This window comes from Condylura cristata, unplaced genomic scaffold, assembly GCF_000260355.1.
Source record: "Condylura cristata isolate star-nosed mole 26May11 unplaced genomic scaffold, ConCri1.0 scaffold00008, whole genome shotgun sequence".
Classification (NCBI taxonomy): Eukaryota; Metazoa; Chordata; class Mammalia; order Eulipotyphla; family Talpidae; genus Condylura; species Condylura cristata.
Window position 1 is genome coordinate 11277429 of NW_004567109.1, and position 15382 is coordinate 11292810.

The window sequence follows — 15382 nt, forward strand, 5'->3', positions numbered from 1 at the left end:
TTTCTTTCTTTCTTTCTTTCTTTCTTTCTTTCTTTCTTTCTTTCTTTCTTTCTTTCTTTCTTTCTTTCTCTCTTTCTTTCTCTCTCTCTTTCTCTCTCTCTCTCTCTCTCTCTTTCTTTCTTTCTTTCTTTCTGTTCTTTCTGTCTTTTGAGTTTAGATCTTTTCTAAAGAGAGAAATTGGAATTTTTTACTCTACTACTCTTGGTAGAATATGTAGTTAATTAAAAATGCTTGCTTGTTCTGATAACTTGCTGATGAAAAGAAATGGCTCTCATCCACTTCAAGTTAGGTAGCTGCCATAAGCATATAAGGGGAAGAGGAGTTCTTTTTCTTTGTTTTTTGGCTTTTTTTAGTTGTTTCTTTCTATTTCTGTAATTCTTTCTGAATCTACTTTAGACAACAGTATGTTTATTTTTAACCCATCCAAAGGAGAGTGACTTGCATAAGAATTTCACCCACCCTCCTAAAGTATTTGTGTCCTACTGATAAACAAGGGTAGACTCTGGCCTGGCAGTTAGTGCATGCATTTATCTTTGGTGAGAAGATATAAAAAGAATGGGGCTTTAGAAAAAAAAAGAATGGGATTTAAACAATGAAAAATTTGAAATACCTTTTTAATATTAATTATGCTTTGATGTTCATGGAATCAGTTGAATCTGTAAATTTATTGGGAAGTGTCATTATTTCTTGAATCTTTTTTTTTTTTACTTTTTTTTTAAGTTAATGGTCTTTTTATTGGAATGAAAGAACTAGCATTTACAATGTGGAATAAATGTAAATTGTAGTTTCTTGGAAAACAGTGTTGGTTGTGCTGAAGTCTGCAGTCACAGCCTGCTTGGCGAACTCTTAAGTCATGGTTGAAAAGTTTTTAAAAACAGAGTTCAAAGATGCTCCCCTAACAAAAGTTTCTTTTAAAAAATTTGTGTGAATGGTGACAGCGTGACAATAATTTTTCTCTAGTACAGTGCAGATAATGCTAAGCCAGTAAGCTAAGTAAGGCGTGCCACTCAGGTATGATTATCCAGGAACTGGGGTGCCCAGGAGTATAAGAGCTATCTTGTCAGGGGGATTACTTCTGGACATTTTATACTTAACCCATTTCTCTCCTTCCTTTTGAGACTCTGATTAAAAATATAGACCTTTGGGCCCTCCCTGGTGGTGCAGCTGGTTAAAACACAGCACTGAGAAGCTAAAGCCACCTCCGCATGAATTCGATTCCCGCCTGCCCCGGAGGCCACCACATGGTGCGGCAGACCTCTCCTGACCCGCCCGCTGCTCTGCTCAGCAGTGTACTTTGTCAATCTGCCTGTTCGGCTCTCCACTCTGTCTCTGGTGAGGCCTCTGGCCGCCCCGGAGCCTCTGGCGTGTACCCCAGTTCTGTATGCACAAATAAATAAATAAATCTTTAAAAAAAAAATACAGACCTTTGAGGCTCTCTTTGTTTTGATTTTACCTTTTCTGTTCTTCAGATTACATTTTTAAGATTTCTTTTCTTGTTCATAGACCCTCATTGTTCTACTTTTATGCCCGTCTAGTGGCTTAAAAAGTTCAGATGCTATATTTTTTAAGTCTAGAATTTACATTTTTTTTTTATTTGTGCTCTCTGCCATGATTTTTTGTCATCGTTTATTATGAGCATATTTTTATGTTCTTGAACACAGTTAATATGATTGCTTTAAATTCTTTGCAAATTGTAGCATCTGCGTCACACTAGGCTGTGTCCCCTTGATTAGTTTTTTCTTCTTGAGAATAGGGCCATATTTTCTTGTTCTTCCTATGGGGACTAATTTTGGATGTGCTCCAGATTGTGGATGACAAGATGTTGAAACTTTGGGTTTTGTTTTATTCCTCTGAAGAATACCAACCCCCCCCCACCCCCCCACTCTTTCCCTTTTTAAGCAAGTACTTAGCTGAACTCAATTCTCTTTCCTGTGTGGTGTGGTACTTCAAATTTCAGTTCAGTGCTTTTAACTCACCTACTTCAAGTCAGGCTGTGCTTCTGATTCAGAGTTTAGCCTGCGCTTACATAGGACTTTTATGCTGATTTTAGGGCTTCCCCTTTTTGGCTCTCTTTTTATGGTGTCCTAACTTATGGTAATGGTTGCTCTGAACTCTGTCCCCTGGTCTTTAAGCCCACAGGACTATGAATTTTCCATTGCATTTTAACTATAAGGCTAAAAGATAAAAATTGGGGAAATTTGCACAGTTTGTAATTTTTAACTTTATATTTTTATCTGTTCTATAAAAACTGAAGTCTCAAGAGAGCAGGTCCTATTTGTCTCATTCCTAGTTGTTTCCTTAATGCCAACTGCAGAGCAGCAGAAGTAGGCCCAGTGAATAAATTGCCCTAAATGTTGAATAAGTATATCTGGGCCCCTAGGCAAGGATATGTTCTATAAGATGTCCTGTGAACAAGCAAAGAACTTCAAGAGCATATATTACCTGGACTACAGACATCCTAGAACAAAGTCTTAATGGCAGCATGTGTAAAATAGAAGTATGCCAGAGTCCTGAAGTGACTATTATATCACCTTTAACTTATGTTGAGAGTTTTCTTTTTTTCTGCCTTTTTAAAAATTTTTGTTACACTTAAATTTTTATTTGTTACTCTTCACTGGAGATAAATGATGATATTGGCATGTTGGGAGCATGTCTAAACAAGTATTATTTCAGTTTTTATGAGTTGTTGGAGGGGTACCCTGGTTTGAGTGTCATTCTACCTGATATTGAAGTTTCCACTTTTAGTGTGTTCTCAAATTCCTTTAAAAAAAAAAAAGATTTATTTATGCATACATACATACTGAACTGGAGTACAGGCCAGAGGTAACAGAGGAGAGGGGATTCACCAGAGACAGAGTGGGGAGCAGAACAGGCAGATGAACTGAAATACACTGCTGAGGGGAGCAGTGGGTGGGTCAGGAGAGATCTCCCACACCATTTGGTCACTTCCTTGGCTTGAGATTGAACTTGTGCCGTGCCAGATTGGCTGTGATAGCTTCATAGTGTTGTGCTTTAACCCATTGCATCACTAGGGAGGGCCCTCAGATTCTTAAATTAAACTTGACAGACCACAAATGATACAAACACAGGGTCCTTATCACTGGATCTTATGGTATTTAGGTCTTCATGTGGCTGATGCATGAATAAAGAATAATTTTAATTCTAAAACATTGATTTTTATTTTTACCTGCCTTTGAATGGTATAATAAAAGTAAGTTATAACTACAATTAGAAACTGTTAGTATGAAAGTGGAAAGTGAGTTAATTTTTAAAAACTTCATTTGGAAAGAGTTTTAAATTTACAGACAAGTCAGCAATCAGAATAGTACAAAGAACATCCTTTACTCAGGTTTTACTGCATTGGTTTTATTATTTACTTTTCCTCTGGTAAATTGCATTCACTGTGGCCTTTATTTCAATATAATTTCAGTGTGTATTCCTAAGAGGATGTGGCTTCTTTAACAATATTATAGTCTTCAACTCCCACTATCCCACCTCCATTTTCCAGAATAGAAAATCAGGACCAAAAGATGTTAAGTGCTTTATCCATAATCACATAGCTTATAATTGGAAAACCCAAACTGTTTTGCAAGTCAGGTATCAAGGCTACCCTCTAATATCACAACAGAATCTTTTCTTATTCCTGAGCAGTCAAATCATTTAGCAGTTTAGTTCAGTAACAAAAACTTATAATTGCTCTTTTAAATTAGATTTAATCATCCCATAGCATTAAGGACTTGGGTCACTCTAATTGTCCTTAACATTATATTTAGGCTTAAACCAAGCTCTTACAGTCAAACATTCTGTTTTACACTAAAGGGTACTTAGCTCTGCTTCTTAGTCTATGTGGAATAAGAGTGTTCTTGAATTTGAGTGTCTAGGTTAAGGGATTTTAGGCTGGCTTGGTTTAAATCTTGATATGTCCATATTTGAGGCAATATATGTGGTGTCCCTTTAAAATCTGGTAGGAGGCTGTTACTTACCAACTCTCACCAGGTTACTGGCCCACAAAGAGCAGAGTCCAAAGGCATCATGAGGAATTCAAAGTTTAACCATAGTAGATTCTTTCCAATCTTTTTTTTTTTTTGGCATTTTTTTTTTCTCTGTGTCAGTGTTTACTAAAATACTGCCTGTTTATCGAATGCATCAGAATTAGAATTGCTTGGAATGCTTGTCAAAAATTTCAAATTCCTGGACCCCACCACAAAACACTGATTCTGAGTATCTGAGGTGAGAGCTGGTCACCTGCGTTTTAAACCCACTTCTTTGTGTCCCAGGTATCCAGAAACTTGGATCCTGATCTTGCATGTTTTGTTACAAAGATGTTTTTCATTTTCAGAGCTTTCCCTCATTATATAACTTTGTGCTTAATTTCATACTATCTATTTGGAGTAGGGATGTTTTTGTATATTTGCTTTTTAAAAAGTTTAAATGAAAGATTCATGTGCCTAGTACAAATATCAGAAAGTATGAAAGGGTATATACACTGAACAAATCCCTCCCCTTCCCTTGATTTCAGAGCAGGGTGTTGTCCTAAACCCTTGGGTGTATCAACTCATTCAATTCCCCCTCCCCCAATGTGTTGTTGTTCCCATTTTATTGAAGAGGAAATCTGGCCCAAAGAAACAAAACCACTAAGCAGTGGGATTGTCTGAGGGGTCTGTCTCTTACCCACTATCCTCTGTTGAGTGAGCAGATAGATAAAGGGTTAACAGGACTAATGTATATCAGAGCCAGCTTTGTAAGGGTTCATCCTCATTAAGGCAAATGTCCCATGTGAATTCTAACAGCCTGGCTTGGAGTTTGATTTAGCACTGTAGTTGAGTATCCTCCTGTAATTTCAAGGTAACTAGTTGCACTTTAAGTTGCACTGGCTCTTCTTTGTAGGGTGTACTTCACAAAATGGGCATATTGAACAGAAAAAGGGCTAATGTCTTTCCAGTGTCATCCTATTATCTGTGCTTCATTTATATAGGCAGAGCTTGGCATATGGTAATTCCTCTATTATATATCCTTTGACCTTATTTATATTTATAAAATTGGCTTTATAAGATAGTTATGTCCAGGAAGCAGTGATACATTCTTTGCATGGCAAAGAGATTTTTGACATCTCTTTAAAGTATAGTTGCTTCCCTCCATTTAGTAGACTATTTAAACTTTATATAGACTGTACTTCTTAAAACATAAGACCACACTATATGTCAGTTAGAAGAACTTAAAATGTAGAAGATACTTAGATTCTTTTCCCCTCATTTTCTGAAAGAATACAGTAATAATTGGGATTCTAAAGTCCAAGCACTTGAACAACCTGTTGTTAGACCTTGAGTTCTGTGCATGAAGTGTCTTTAAAGTCAAGAGATATTTACTCAACCCTTACCATGTACTAGGAACTATGTGTACCCTAAATTATTTGATCTCTATAATAATTGGTGAAGGAAGTCACGTTGCACAGATGTTAAGGAATTTGCCGAAGATCACACAGCTAGTGAGTAGTGAAGTCAGGGTTCAAATCCAGATACATCCTCTTTAAGCCTTGTTATTCCCAATGCACACGGCAGCTCCTGTAAAAGGCTAGCAGACAGGACAGCAGCTTGGTATACCTTTAGACTCTAGAGCTTGGTTCCAGCATGTGTTGAGCAAAATATGAAGAAACAGATACTACAAGTCAGGAGACTTTGCCCTTTTATCATGTGGTTTTGTACTTTTAGTTTGCCTATATTGTTTGTGCTCAGGCAGTTAATTGAGATACACCAAGGTAGATGAGGAATTAAATTCATTCTTTTGGCAATATGTTCTATATATCCTCTTGAAAAAGTGTCAAGGAAAATAATTTAATGATCAGGAGCCCATTCTTACCTTCAGTTTCCAACTTCTGTAGTCATCATCACCCTTACTCTAGTCCCATAAACACAAAGAAATAGATAAGAATGAACTTTAAAGCTCTTTCTGGTGGCTTAAAATCTGACTGTTCTGAAAACTGATTTAACTAGGTTTTCTAAGTGAGCAGTTCCTTTACCTTCAATTAGTAAAACATTAAGATATTTATGGCATCTACCACTGACCTCTGTTCTGCAATGTAAGGGTTAATCCAGCAGTTTTTGATTAAATATGGGTGTTAGGCAATTCAAGAATTACAACACAGGTCCAGGAGGAGGAGGCTGAGGAAGGTGAATGTGTGAGAAGAACCCCAGAGAGAGCAAGTTAAACAAAACTACTGCAGTGAATGCTAAGGCTCACTCTTTATCTGGAAATACATGGTAATTTCCATCCCAGTGGGATTATTCACATCGTTGCTTTGAGTATTTGAATTTTCTAAATAAAGAAAAAACGTAGACATGTATGCTTGTGTGATGTTAAGCCATAATTAAAAAACTGCATGTTCCAATGTAAGACCTTATGCAGTATTTGTACTTGTAATCTGTGACTGCATATTTTTAGAAACAGCTTTATTGAGAATAGTCATATGTATCATGTAATACATCCATTTAAAGTATATAAATGGTTGTGAGTATGCAGCCATCACCACAGTCTAATTTTAGAACATTTTATTGCCCTCATAAGAAACCCTGCACCCATTAACAACTTCATTCCCTTTCTTTGTCCCCCGTCCCCACCCTAGGCAACCACTAAAGCACTTTCCATCTCTATGGTTTCCTGTTTCGGACATTTCATATAAATGTGATATATATGTGATCTCCTGTGAGATCACTACATGATTTTTCAAATGATGCTACTTTCATTTGGCATGACTTTTCAAAGTTCATCTGAGTTATCTTGTGTATATCTTTACTTCTTTGCTCTTCATTGTTAAATTCCATTCATATACTACATTTTGTACATTTTTTATTTTGCTTTTTAAATTTAATATTTCTGAGATAATGGCCTGTGCAAAGATGGGGTAGATGATGATAAAGTTCCTGGTTCTATTCTTCATCTGTCACCAGTTGGAGCTACGAAAGCTGGCAGCCTAGGGACAGAAAAGCTCCAACGAGAAGTCCACTTGCTCCCTGTGAACCTGGAAATAGGTAGCCCAGATTCGACAGAAAAAGTATGGACAATAGCTACTTCAAACACAGAAAAAATTTCTGACCCTACCCATCGAGCAGAGGCCATCGGTTAGTTTTCATCTTCTGGTGTGGTGGTCTGTAAAGTAACATTCTTTATGGCTGGGTACTGGGTGGTCGCCAGTGTTTTGCTATTGCAAATAATGCTTTCGCATTCTCCCCCTGTACTTGGATCTTTGGACACCTGTATAAGTGTTTTACTGAATAAATTTTTCTATATATGAAGTGGCCATGAAACTCTCAAAACTGATCTTTATGCATGACTTAAAAACATTGCAATATATGAGAAGTATTACATTTTCAGTTTATATTTTCGCTGTTTAATTGTAATCGAATAATTTTTATTGCTCTACTTCTGGTTCTCTCATTCTACTGTTTGGCTGTTAAGCCCATCCTTTTATTTCAGTTACTAAAATAAGCTTCCTATTACAATGAAGTTCAAACTAGCCACATTTTAAGTATTCATTAGCCATATGTTACAAATGTTTACCACATTGGGCAGTGGGAATACAGATAATTCCTATTGTTATAAAAAAAATATCTCTGGGCAGTGTTATACTAGACTAGCCATTTTATTTATTTTTTCCCAAGATTTGTTTATACATACAAGAACTGGGGTACAGGCCAGAGGTGAGGGGGGTGAGAGGATTCACCAGAGACAGACGGGTAACAGAACAAACAGGTGAACTGAAACACACTGCTGAGGGGAGCAGTGAGGGGTCAGGAAAGGTGCCATGCCATATGGGTCACCTCCATGAGGCTGCAGTGGCTGCATATGGCTTCACAGTGCTGCACTTTAACCTGTTGTGCTACCAGGGAGGGGCCCTAGACTGGCCCTGGCCATTTTAAAGAGCAAAATGATAAAGACCTGAATTTTATTCCAGCTTCTAAAATGTAACTTTTCCTGTTTTATATATTCCTGATTAAAATTCAGGAAAAAACTCTTGTTTAGAGTATCATAATTCTGATCTTGTTATTTCTATTTTTTGTTTCCCAGGCTGGCAGCGATGGTGAAAGCATAGGAAACTGTCCCTTTTCCCAGAGACTCTTCATGATTCTTTGGCTTAAAGGAGTTGTATTTAGTGTGACAACTGTTGACCTAAAGAGGTAAGACTTGGTTGATCCACTTAAGCTGAATATATACTTCACTGTTTTTTGGTTTGTTCCTTTCTTATTCCTCACTTTGATTACATATGTTCTCTAAAGGAAATACATTGTATTAAGCCTCAGCTGACTCATGGATTAATATAACTAGTATGAATATTATGAATAACCCATAATGTCAATAGATCACATGGGCCACTCAATCTTTTAGTAACTTAGATTTCAAAAGCGGTACCAGGATCCTGACTTAGTGTGGATGTAGTGAAATCCTTGACTTTCTAGTTAAACATGGAGCTAGGAAGAACTTTCTAAGCAGGAAATCTCTTGATCTCAAATGTGCTAAATCTCTGGCTTTTTGTAATCTGGATTTTTAAAGACTGAATACTGCTGTTATCTATTTCATTTAATCTACTTTTCAGGGAATAATAGTAATTTTCCCCAATACCATTTTAACCATACTAGGTCAACATAATTGTAAAAAAAAAGAGCAACTATCCACAATCTTGTGCTCATTCTTGCTAGGTGAAGAGTTGTTTTTAAGTTTCTCTTCATAGACCATAGTTGGAGAGGGCTGAGAAGAGCTCTTGCTTAGTTGATAAGCCTGCTAAGGAAGTGAGGAACATTCAGACTTCCAAAACAGATTTTTAAAAATCAACAGTTAAGAATAGTTATACCAACAGAAAAACAAGAATTTGTTAGTGGAAAAGTATGCCTGTTAACACAAATGCCACAATTTAGCTGGCTGTTTAAAGTGTATCAGTTGTGAACAGCGTCTGAGAAAAAGCATTAGCAGGCTATAACTGTATGGATGGTAGGATTTCTGCATGTGACCTTCTGGGCATCACATGGGATGTGATGTCTGAGAGCTGACATCCTTCCCACTTCCAGGCTAGCATACTCTAGGCCCTTTGTCAGTTCCTTAAAATACGTGACTGCTTACCACCACATTTATTTGAGACTTTACAGACTTAAGATGTATTTATTGGAAATACACCGTGAAGTCTTCCCAGAACCCCTTTCCTTATATATGTGAATGCACACACAAATCTTTGGGTTTAAGAGTTGAAACAGTAGGCTTATGGGGGAAGATTCACCTAGTTTATGTGGGACAAAAACTACGATGAAATCATAGATTTACTATCTATTACTGTTTTTTCCCCTTATGTGTGTTCACAAAAAAAAGTTTCCCAATATAATTCCTAAAAATAGACCATGCTGCCAGGCACACACCCTTGTGTCTTAAAATACACCAATTTCTTCTTTTCCATTTTTGGCTTGGAGAAAGTGAGTAGACTGCCATGATTCCAAAGGCCTTTTTTGAACAGCGTTTTTGTTTGTAGTGCACACCAGTAATAGGGCCCTAAGTGATGGGAATCTGGGTCAGAAAAGAAGTGAATGCATAAGGCTGTTTCAGAGTCATCTGTTTCAAAACTTTTCATTTACAAACTTACAGGCATGTTCCTGTAAGTTGATTAACATTTGAGGATTTGTATATGTTTAAGAGAGATGTATCCTGCACATAAAAAGGAACACATGGGAAGTAAGATTCAGTGCCTTCTACTTAGAAAATATTACCACCCAAAGGAGTATTTATTGCCTAAATCTTTGCCTAAAATCAACAGTGAGAGCTCTTACAATTGGTGTGTGTGTGTGTGTGTGTATTCTTTTTCAGTAGCACATTACCATAACAGATTCCCTCCACCACTTGCCCCTGGCCATCAACTTCCTCTTCATAGAGATCACTGCATTTAATCTGTTTTTTATCCTTCCAGAACTTCTCTGAGTTTAGATTCTTAGTATTTTTTAGTAAGATTTCAAAGAAAGGGTATCCCAAAAGGCTAAAAATAGACTCCAAAAAAGTATTAGAGTTGTCACAGAGGAATAAAACATCTTGTAAAAAGTATCTTTCATAATCTTAATTTTAAAGCTCTGACTATTTTTAGAAAACTGTGGGGAGAAAATGCCTATAATGCTTATTTTCTTGGTAATTGCCTTTTCCTCTGTGAAAAGAACTGCTTCCTGAACAGACCTGTGGAGAGCAATAGAAATCTCCTGAGAGCTGTTTAGAAGCCCACTCTGTGCTCTGAAGAAATGACTGTCACATGATCTTTCATCCATAAGAACAAGCCACAGTTTATGGTTCTGGTGCCATGTGACACATTCTTTTCGAATCTTGGCTGCTGCTGTTGACTATACTGTGGTATTTATGTGCCCCTGAGAGGCCGGAAAAATCACCCATAGCTTTGCTGCCAGTGTAGTCTGAATGCGTTGGTGTGGGATTCATTTCTAAACCTAATTTTCTGTTCTTGCTGCCTTTGTGTTAAAGAACCTTTAGATATACAGGTGCCCAGGCTTTAGAAGGAACTTAGGCTCTGTCAACTATTCTTTGAACAAAAATTTCATGTTAAGTGGAAACATTAAAATTTGGGCTGTATTTATTTAAAGGATTCATTTATTTGTGCATACCAAACTGGGGTACAGGCCTGAGGTGTGGGAGTGAGGTGAGAGGATTCATCAGAGTCAGAGGGGGGAGCAGAATAGGCAGATACTGAAACACACTGCTGAAGGGAGCAGCAGGTAGGTCAAGGGAGGTCTGCCACACCATGCGGGTCACCTCCCTGGCCAGAGATTGAACTTGTGCTGTAGTGACTGCTATAGTTTAAATAGGGCTGTGTGTTGACCTGTTGTGCCACCAGGGAAGGCCCAAATTTGGGATGTATTTAAAGAGGTTATCACGTCATCAAGTGGGGAGCAGCATGGCACAGGCGAAATATTCAGGGATCTGGTGCTACCTGTCATCCATGCCCCTGGCACCCTAGTCCAGCTGCCTTAGCTTGGGCATCACTCACCTCATATTTAAGTTAGGGAAAAGGAAGGAAAAAAAAAAAACCCTAAGCTTTTGCCAGCATTTAATGTGCATTAAATACTGTTAAGGGTACTTTACTAATCTTACTCAACTTTTTCAGACCTGTCATTGATTAAAATTCATCATTTTATCACACTGGTGTTATAGGGACGTTTTTGCTGATTGATTTGTGGCTGTGATCAAGACCTTTATCTGAAGACTTAATGTACTATTCTTATTATTCCCAGAACTTCCTAAGTCAGAGGTCAGCATCCTTAGAGCACAGATTGTCTGAGAAGTAGGCAGGGGAAGGGAAAGTAGGAGATCAGTAAGGAGGAGTGGGGGAAGGAGGGAGAGGGCAGGCACTGAGAGACATTATAGGTACATACTCTGCTTTTGAGAGATGAGAGAAGACATAACTTTAGCGAATTCACTTTCAGTTGTAAAAGCTGTGATAGCTGCTATATTACTGGTGGATAAAATCCCTTGTCCATACTGTTCTCTGAGAGTCTACTTTTAAGAAGCTTGAGAAATGCGCTTCCAGTCTCTGGTTCCCACTTAAACAGGGAAGCTATGTCATCCTTTGCATTATCACTAATGGTTTCCTTCCACTTCAAATGTCAGCATACTGTTGGTAATGTGTTGTGTGAGTCCCAAGTGTAGGTTGCCATAGCAATGACATAAATCTTTGCAAAGATTGTTGTGATAGTTTGAACTTCAACAGTTTTATAATAGTTTGAAATGTTAATGGAAATATGAAACTGATAGTTTTACATTCTAAGGCATTATAAACTCAGAACAAACTCTGATTTGTAAATAGATATCTCAGTTTTCTTTATTCATGTCTGTGATCCCACCCTTCTGAAAACAGTTTTCAATAAGTTGAGAAATCAATTTAATTTCTGGGTAAACATTTAGTAATGGCAGTGTGAATGACATTCAGTGAGCGTAAATGGAATGAGACAGCAACCTCTTGGAGAACTCATCCATTTCCAGCTGCTGGCCAGTCAGGAAATACAAGTTCCATTCTTTTCCTTTGCAAACTTGTTACATGAAACCTTAGTGAGAACAGTTTACAGTCGATGTGTCTCTCAAATGCATTCTTGATCAGTGTACTGAGTTTGTGTGTGTGGGGGGGGGGTATGAGAAAGGCGAAGGATTTCTCTCCCACATTCTTATGTTCTCTTTCAAGATGATTCTAAAGATGACAAAATGCTGTTAGGTCACTAAAAGCTAAATCAGAAAAATCAATTGTTGATGAATACTTTTGTAAACCTGTTAACAGTATACACTCTTATAAATATAAACACTGTTAATAACATCTGTTAGGAATTATAGAGGCTGTTTTGAAATCTTTTCATGGGCACTATTTCATTTTAAAATGATTACTCCACAAACTGACGTTAGGCAAAACATAGCAGTATACCACACTTAGTAAAAATAAATACAGCACTTTAGCTAGCTGAACTGGGACAAATAGACAAGTGGTTGGAACTAGGGTCTTGGTGTGTTCTGGTATCCAATTCTTACACCCATTTAGTGACTTTTAATATTTGTCAGAATACAACAAATGTAATGAAGAAATAATACGAGTAAGATGTTCTGAAACAAATGAGTGGTGTTAACTTTGTGTTTTTTGCTTATATTTCTATAGTCTCTTTATTTGAATGAATTTTATACCTTAAAAATCAGCACCTTCAAAAGGGGACTCAATTTAAAAGATAGGTTCTCCCTACTTAGTATTTCCCCCTCCATTTAGTGAGTCAATTAGTTAGATAGGTCATCTTCAGGTACCAGCTCCAATGTCTTGTGGCTGTGCTGTACTCATACCAAGCAGCTGGAACTAAGCCACCAACCTGTTGTCCTCCAATTGTTGCAGGTGTATCCAATAAAATTTTAATTGAAGTTAAGCCACTTAATTTGCTTCAAGTATTAACTCCTATAAGGGTCCTCTTTCTCTGTCTGTTTCTTGTCTTAGTTTGTTCTTCTTTATCTAGAAACAAAATGGTTGGGAACAGAATTCTTTGAAGATTGCTATTAAAAATCTACTCTGATAAGTCGCCTGATGAGATAAAAATAAAAAAGACCTGCACGTCATTGCAGGATATTTATCTGTGCTCTCAAGGCATGGGTTTTATGCAGTTGGCTTTTTTAAAAAAGCTAACTCTTGGGAAAGCATTTGAATGAATTTGCATGAATTGTTTAATATTTATTAAAGGTCTTTTATACAATAAACCAAAAAATTGTCCTTGAAAATTTTAGTTGTTATCTGCGTTCAGTTTCATTTATCCTGACATGTTAGGTTTCTGTGAAACATCTGTAAGGTGAGCCTCTGGACAAACAATACCTGAGCCCTTAGAGAGCTGGGTGTGGACCAGAAGGTGAAGAATCTTAGATTTTCTTTGGTTGGCAACATATATACCTTTTAAGTGAGTTACCTGGGTGCTTACAACTTGTACATTCATTTGGAGTCTACACTTGGAGGCATTAACTTTTATTCTCAAAATCTACTTCTGCTTGGTCTAAGAACCTAACAGTTGTCTTTCATTGTAACAGTTAATCTTGGAAAATAGTTTCATGTGGGTTTTTTTGTTGTTTTTTGGTTTGTTTTAAAAACCTATATAAGCCTTTCAGCAGAAACAAGATGGATGAATTCATCAGTCACTAATATGAATGGGAATTTGGTGACCAGTATGTTGGCTTCATCTCACTTACATATTATTATATTAATCAGATTTGTTTCCAGTACCAGTCATTTCAGGCTAGAAAATCATTTTGAACCATCAGACTAGGTTCAAGTGAAGACTGACTGCCAATTCCACCTCCTCAGGCTCTGTTGATCAGATGATCAGATTGCCAAACACAGGCTGGCTCTTGGCTCTCATTTGCATATTCTGTTTATCTTACTTCACACACATTACTGATATAATCGTTAAAGACTGAGCGTTCTTTTTTTTTTCCCATTAAGCTTTTTTTTTTAAAATAATATAATAGTTTAAGGACTAAACAATTCTTATATTCATAAGACAGATAAGGAAATTTAAATAAAGAGGCTATGATTTACTTGGTCCCCTTACTGGGGGCATGACAGACCAATTCCTTTGGGACTTTAAGGAGGTTCTTTGATGCTTTCTCCTCTTGTGCTAATTTTAGCCCTTTGTCATGAATATTTTTGTTTGGAGAGCTTCCACTGTCACAATTTATTATAGAAATAATAGCTTATTTATTTTGCCACCTTCCCCCATGGATTACTTTAATGCATCGATTTCTTCTTTACTCAGCTCTACTCTGTTCATAAAATATTTATACACAGACATACTATTACCTTACATTTAGGCATTTATGGGCTGATTGTTAGTCATAAAAATGTGGATGGATATATTTTATAATTCTCATTTTGAAATAATTCTCAAAATTCTCATTTTGAAACAAAGTATTTTCTCATATATCTGTATACACACATGTATATAAAGAACATTCTTGCTGGTTACTAGCATTACTCATGGGAGATGTGTGTATTCTTTTGCTTTGATGAAACACTGTTCTTTCTTATGTTTGTGCTAGTTTTCATTTTTAACTTTAAAATCTTAAGATTTGAAAATAAGTATGTAAACCCTAAATTGTTAGGGTTTCTGCACTTTTAATTATGTAAATGGTCTTGTGAGTTGAGGAGGAAAGAAATTGAAGCAAGAACCAATTCGAGTCTATGAGTAAGAATGGGTGGGTGACTTGAAGGCTAAGGATACCAAGGTCTTGGACACACTGGACTTTTTAGTAATCAAAGAATAGGTTGTCGGGATGATAATAAGGAGTAACCTAAAACCATACTAAAGGCATACTTCACCATTTCAGTAAATAAATGTGGATCTGGAAGACTTCAGGTTTGTGTATTCCGATCATTTTGTGTTCAGCTTGACCTTGGCAGACCAGGAAATGCTCAGTAAAAGAATCAGAGGACTCACCAGAGACAGAGTGGGGAGCAGAACAGGCGGATCTGCTAAAACACACTGCTGATGGATAGAGCAGAGGCGAGACAGGAGAGTTCCGTTGAGCCATGTGGGCCATTTGGCTGGGGATCAAACTCCTGCTGCAGTGACTGCTGATAGATAGCTTGATAGTGCTGAGACGTAATCCCTGTGCCACCTGGGAGGACCTTATTTATTCTGGTATAGAAGGACGGGGGAGTGGGGTGCTGGTCAGAGGTATGTGTGGGGGGTGTTGAGGATCCACCAGTGCACTGAAGCGGGCTGTTTTGCTTTGTAATAGGTTAGGACTAACATTCCCTGTTATTGGTAAAGATAAACATACCAGTTCCCTCATCATTTTCAGTGTCTTGTATATTTTCAATTTTTCCTAATAGCAAGAAAAT

At 37.2% G+C, this 15382-nt stretch overlaps 1 protein-coding gene across 1 annotated transcript in view; it reads left to right on the forward strand.

Moving 5' to 3' along the window:
* CLIC4 (chloride intracellular channel 4) overlaps positions 1 to 15382 on the forward strand; it is a 48908-nt gene that overhangs the window by 17658 nt on the left and 15868 nt on the right. The window contains exon 2 of the mRNA XM_004678626.2: positions 8062 to 8171. Coding sequence (XP_004678683.1) covers positions 8062 to 8171 — 110 coding nt within the window. The remainder of the gene's footprint in view (positions 1 to 8061; positions 8172 to 15382) is intronic.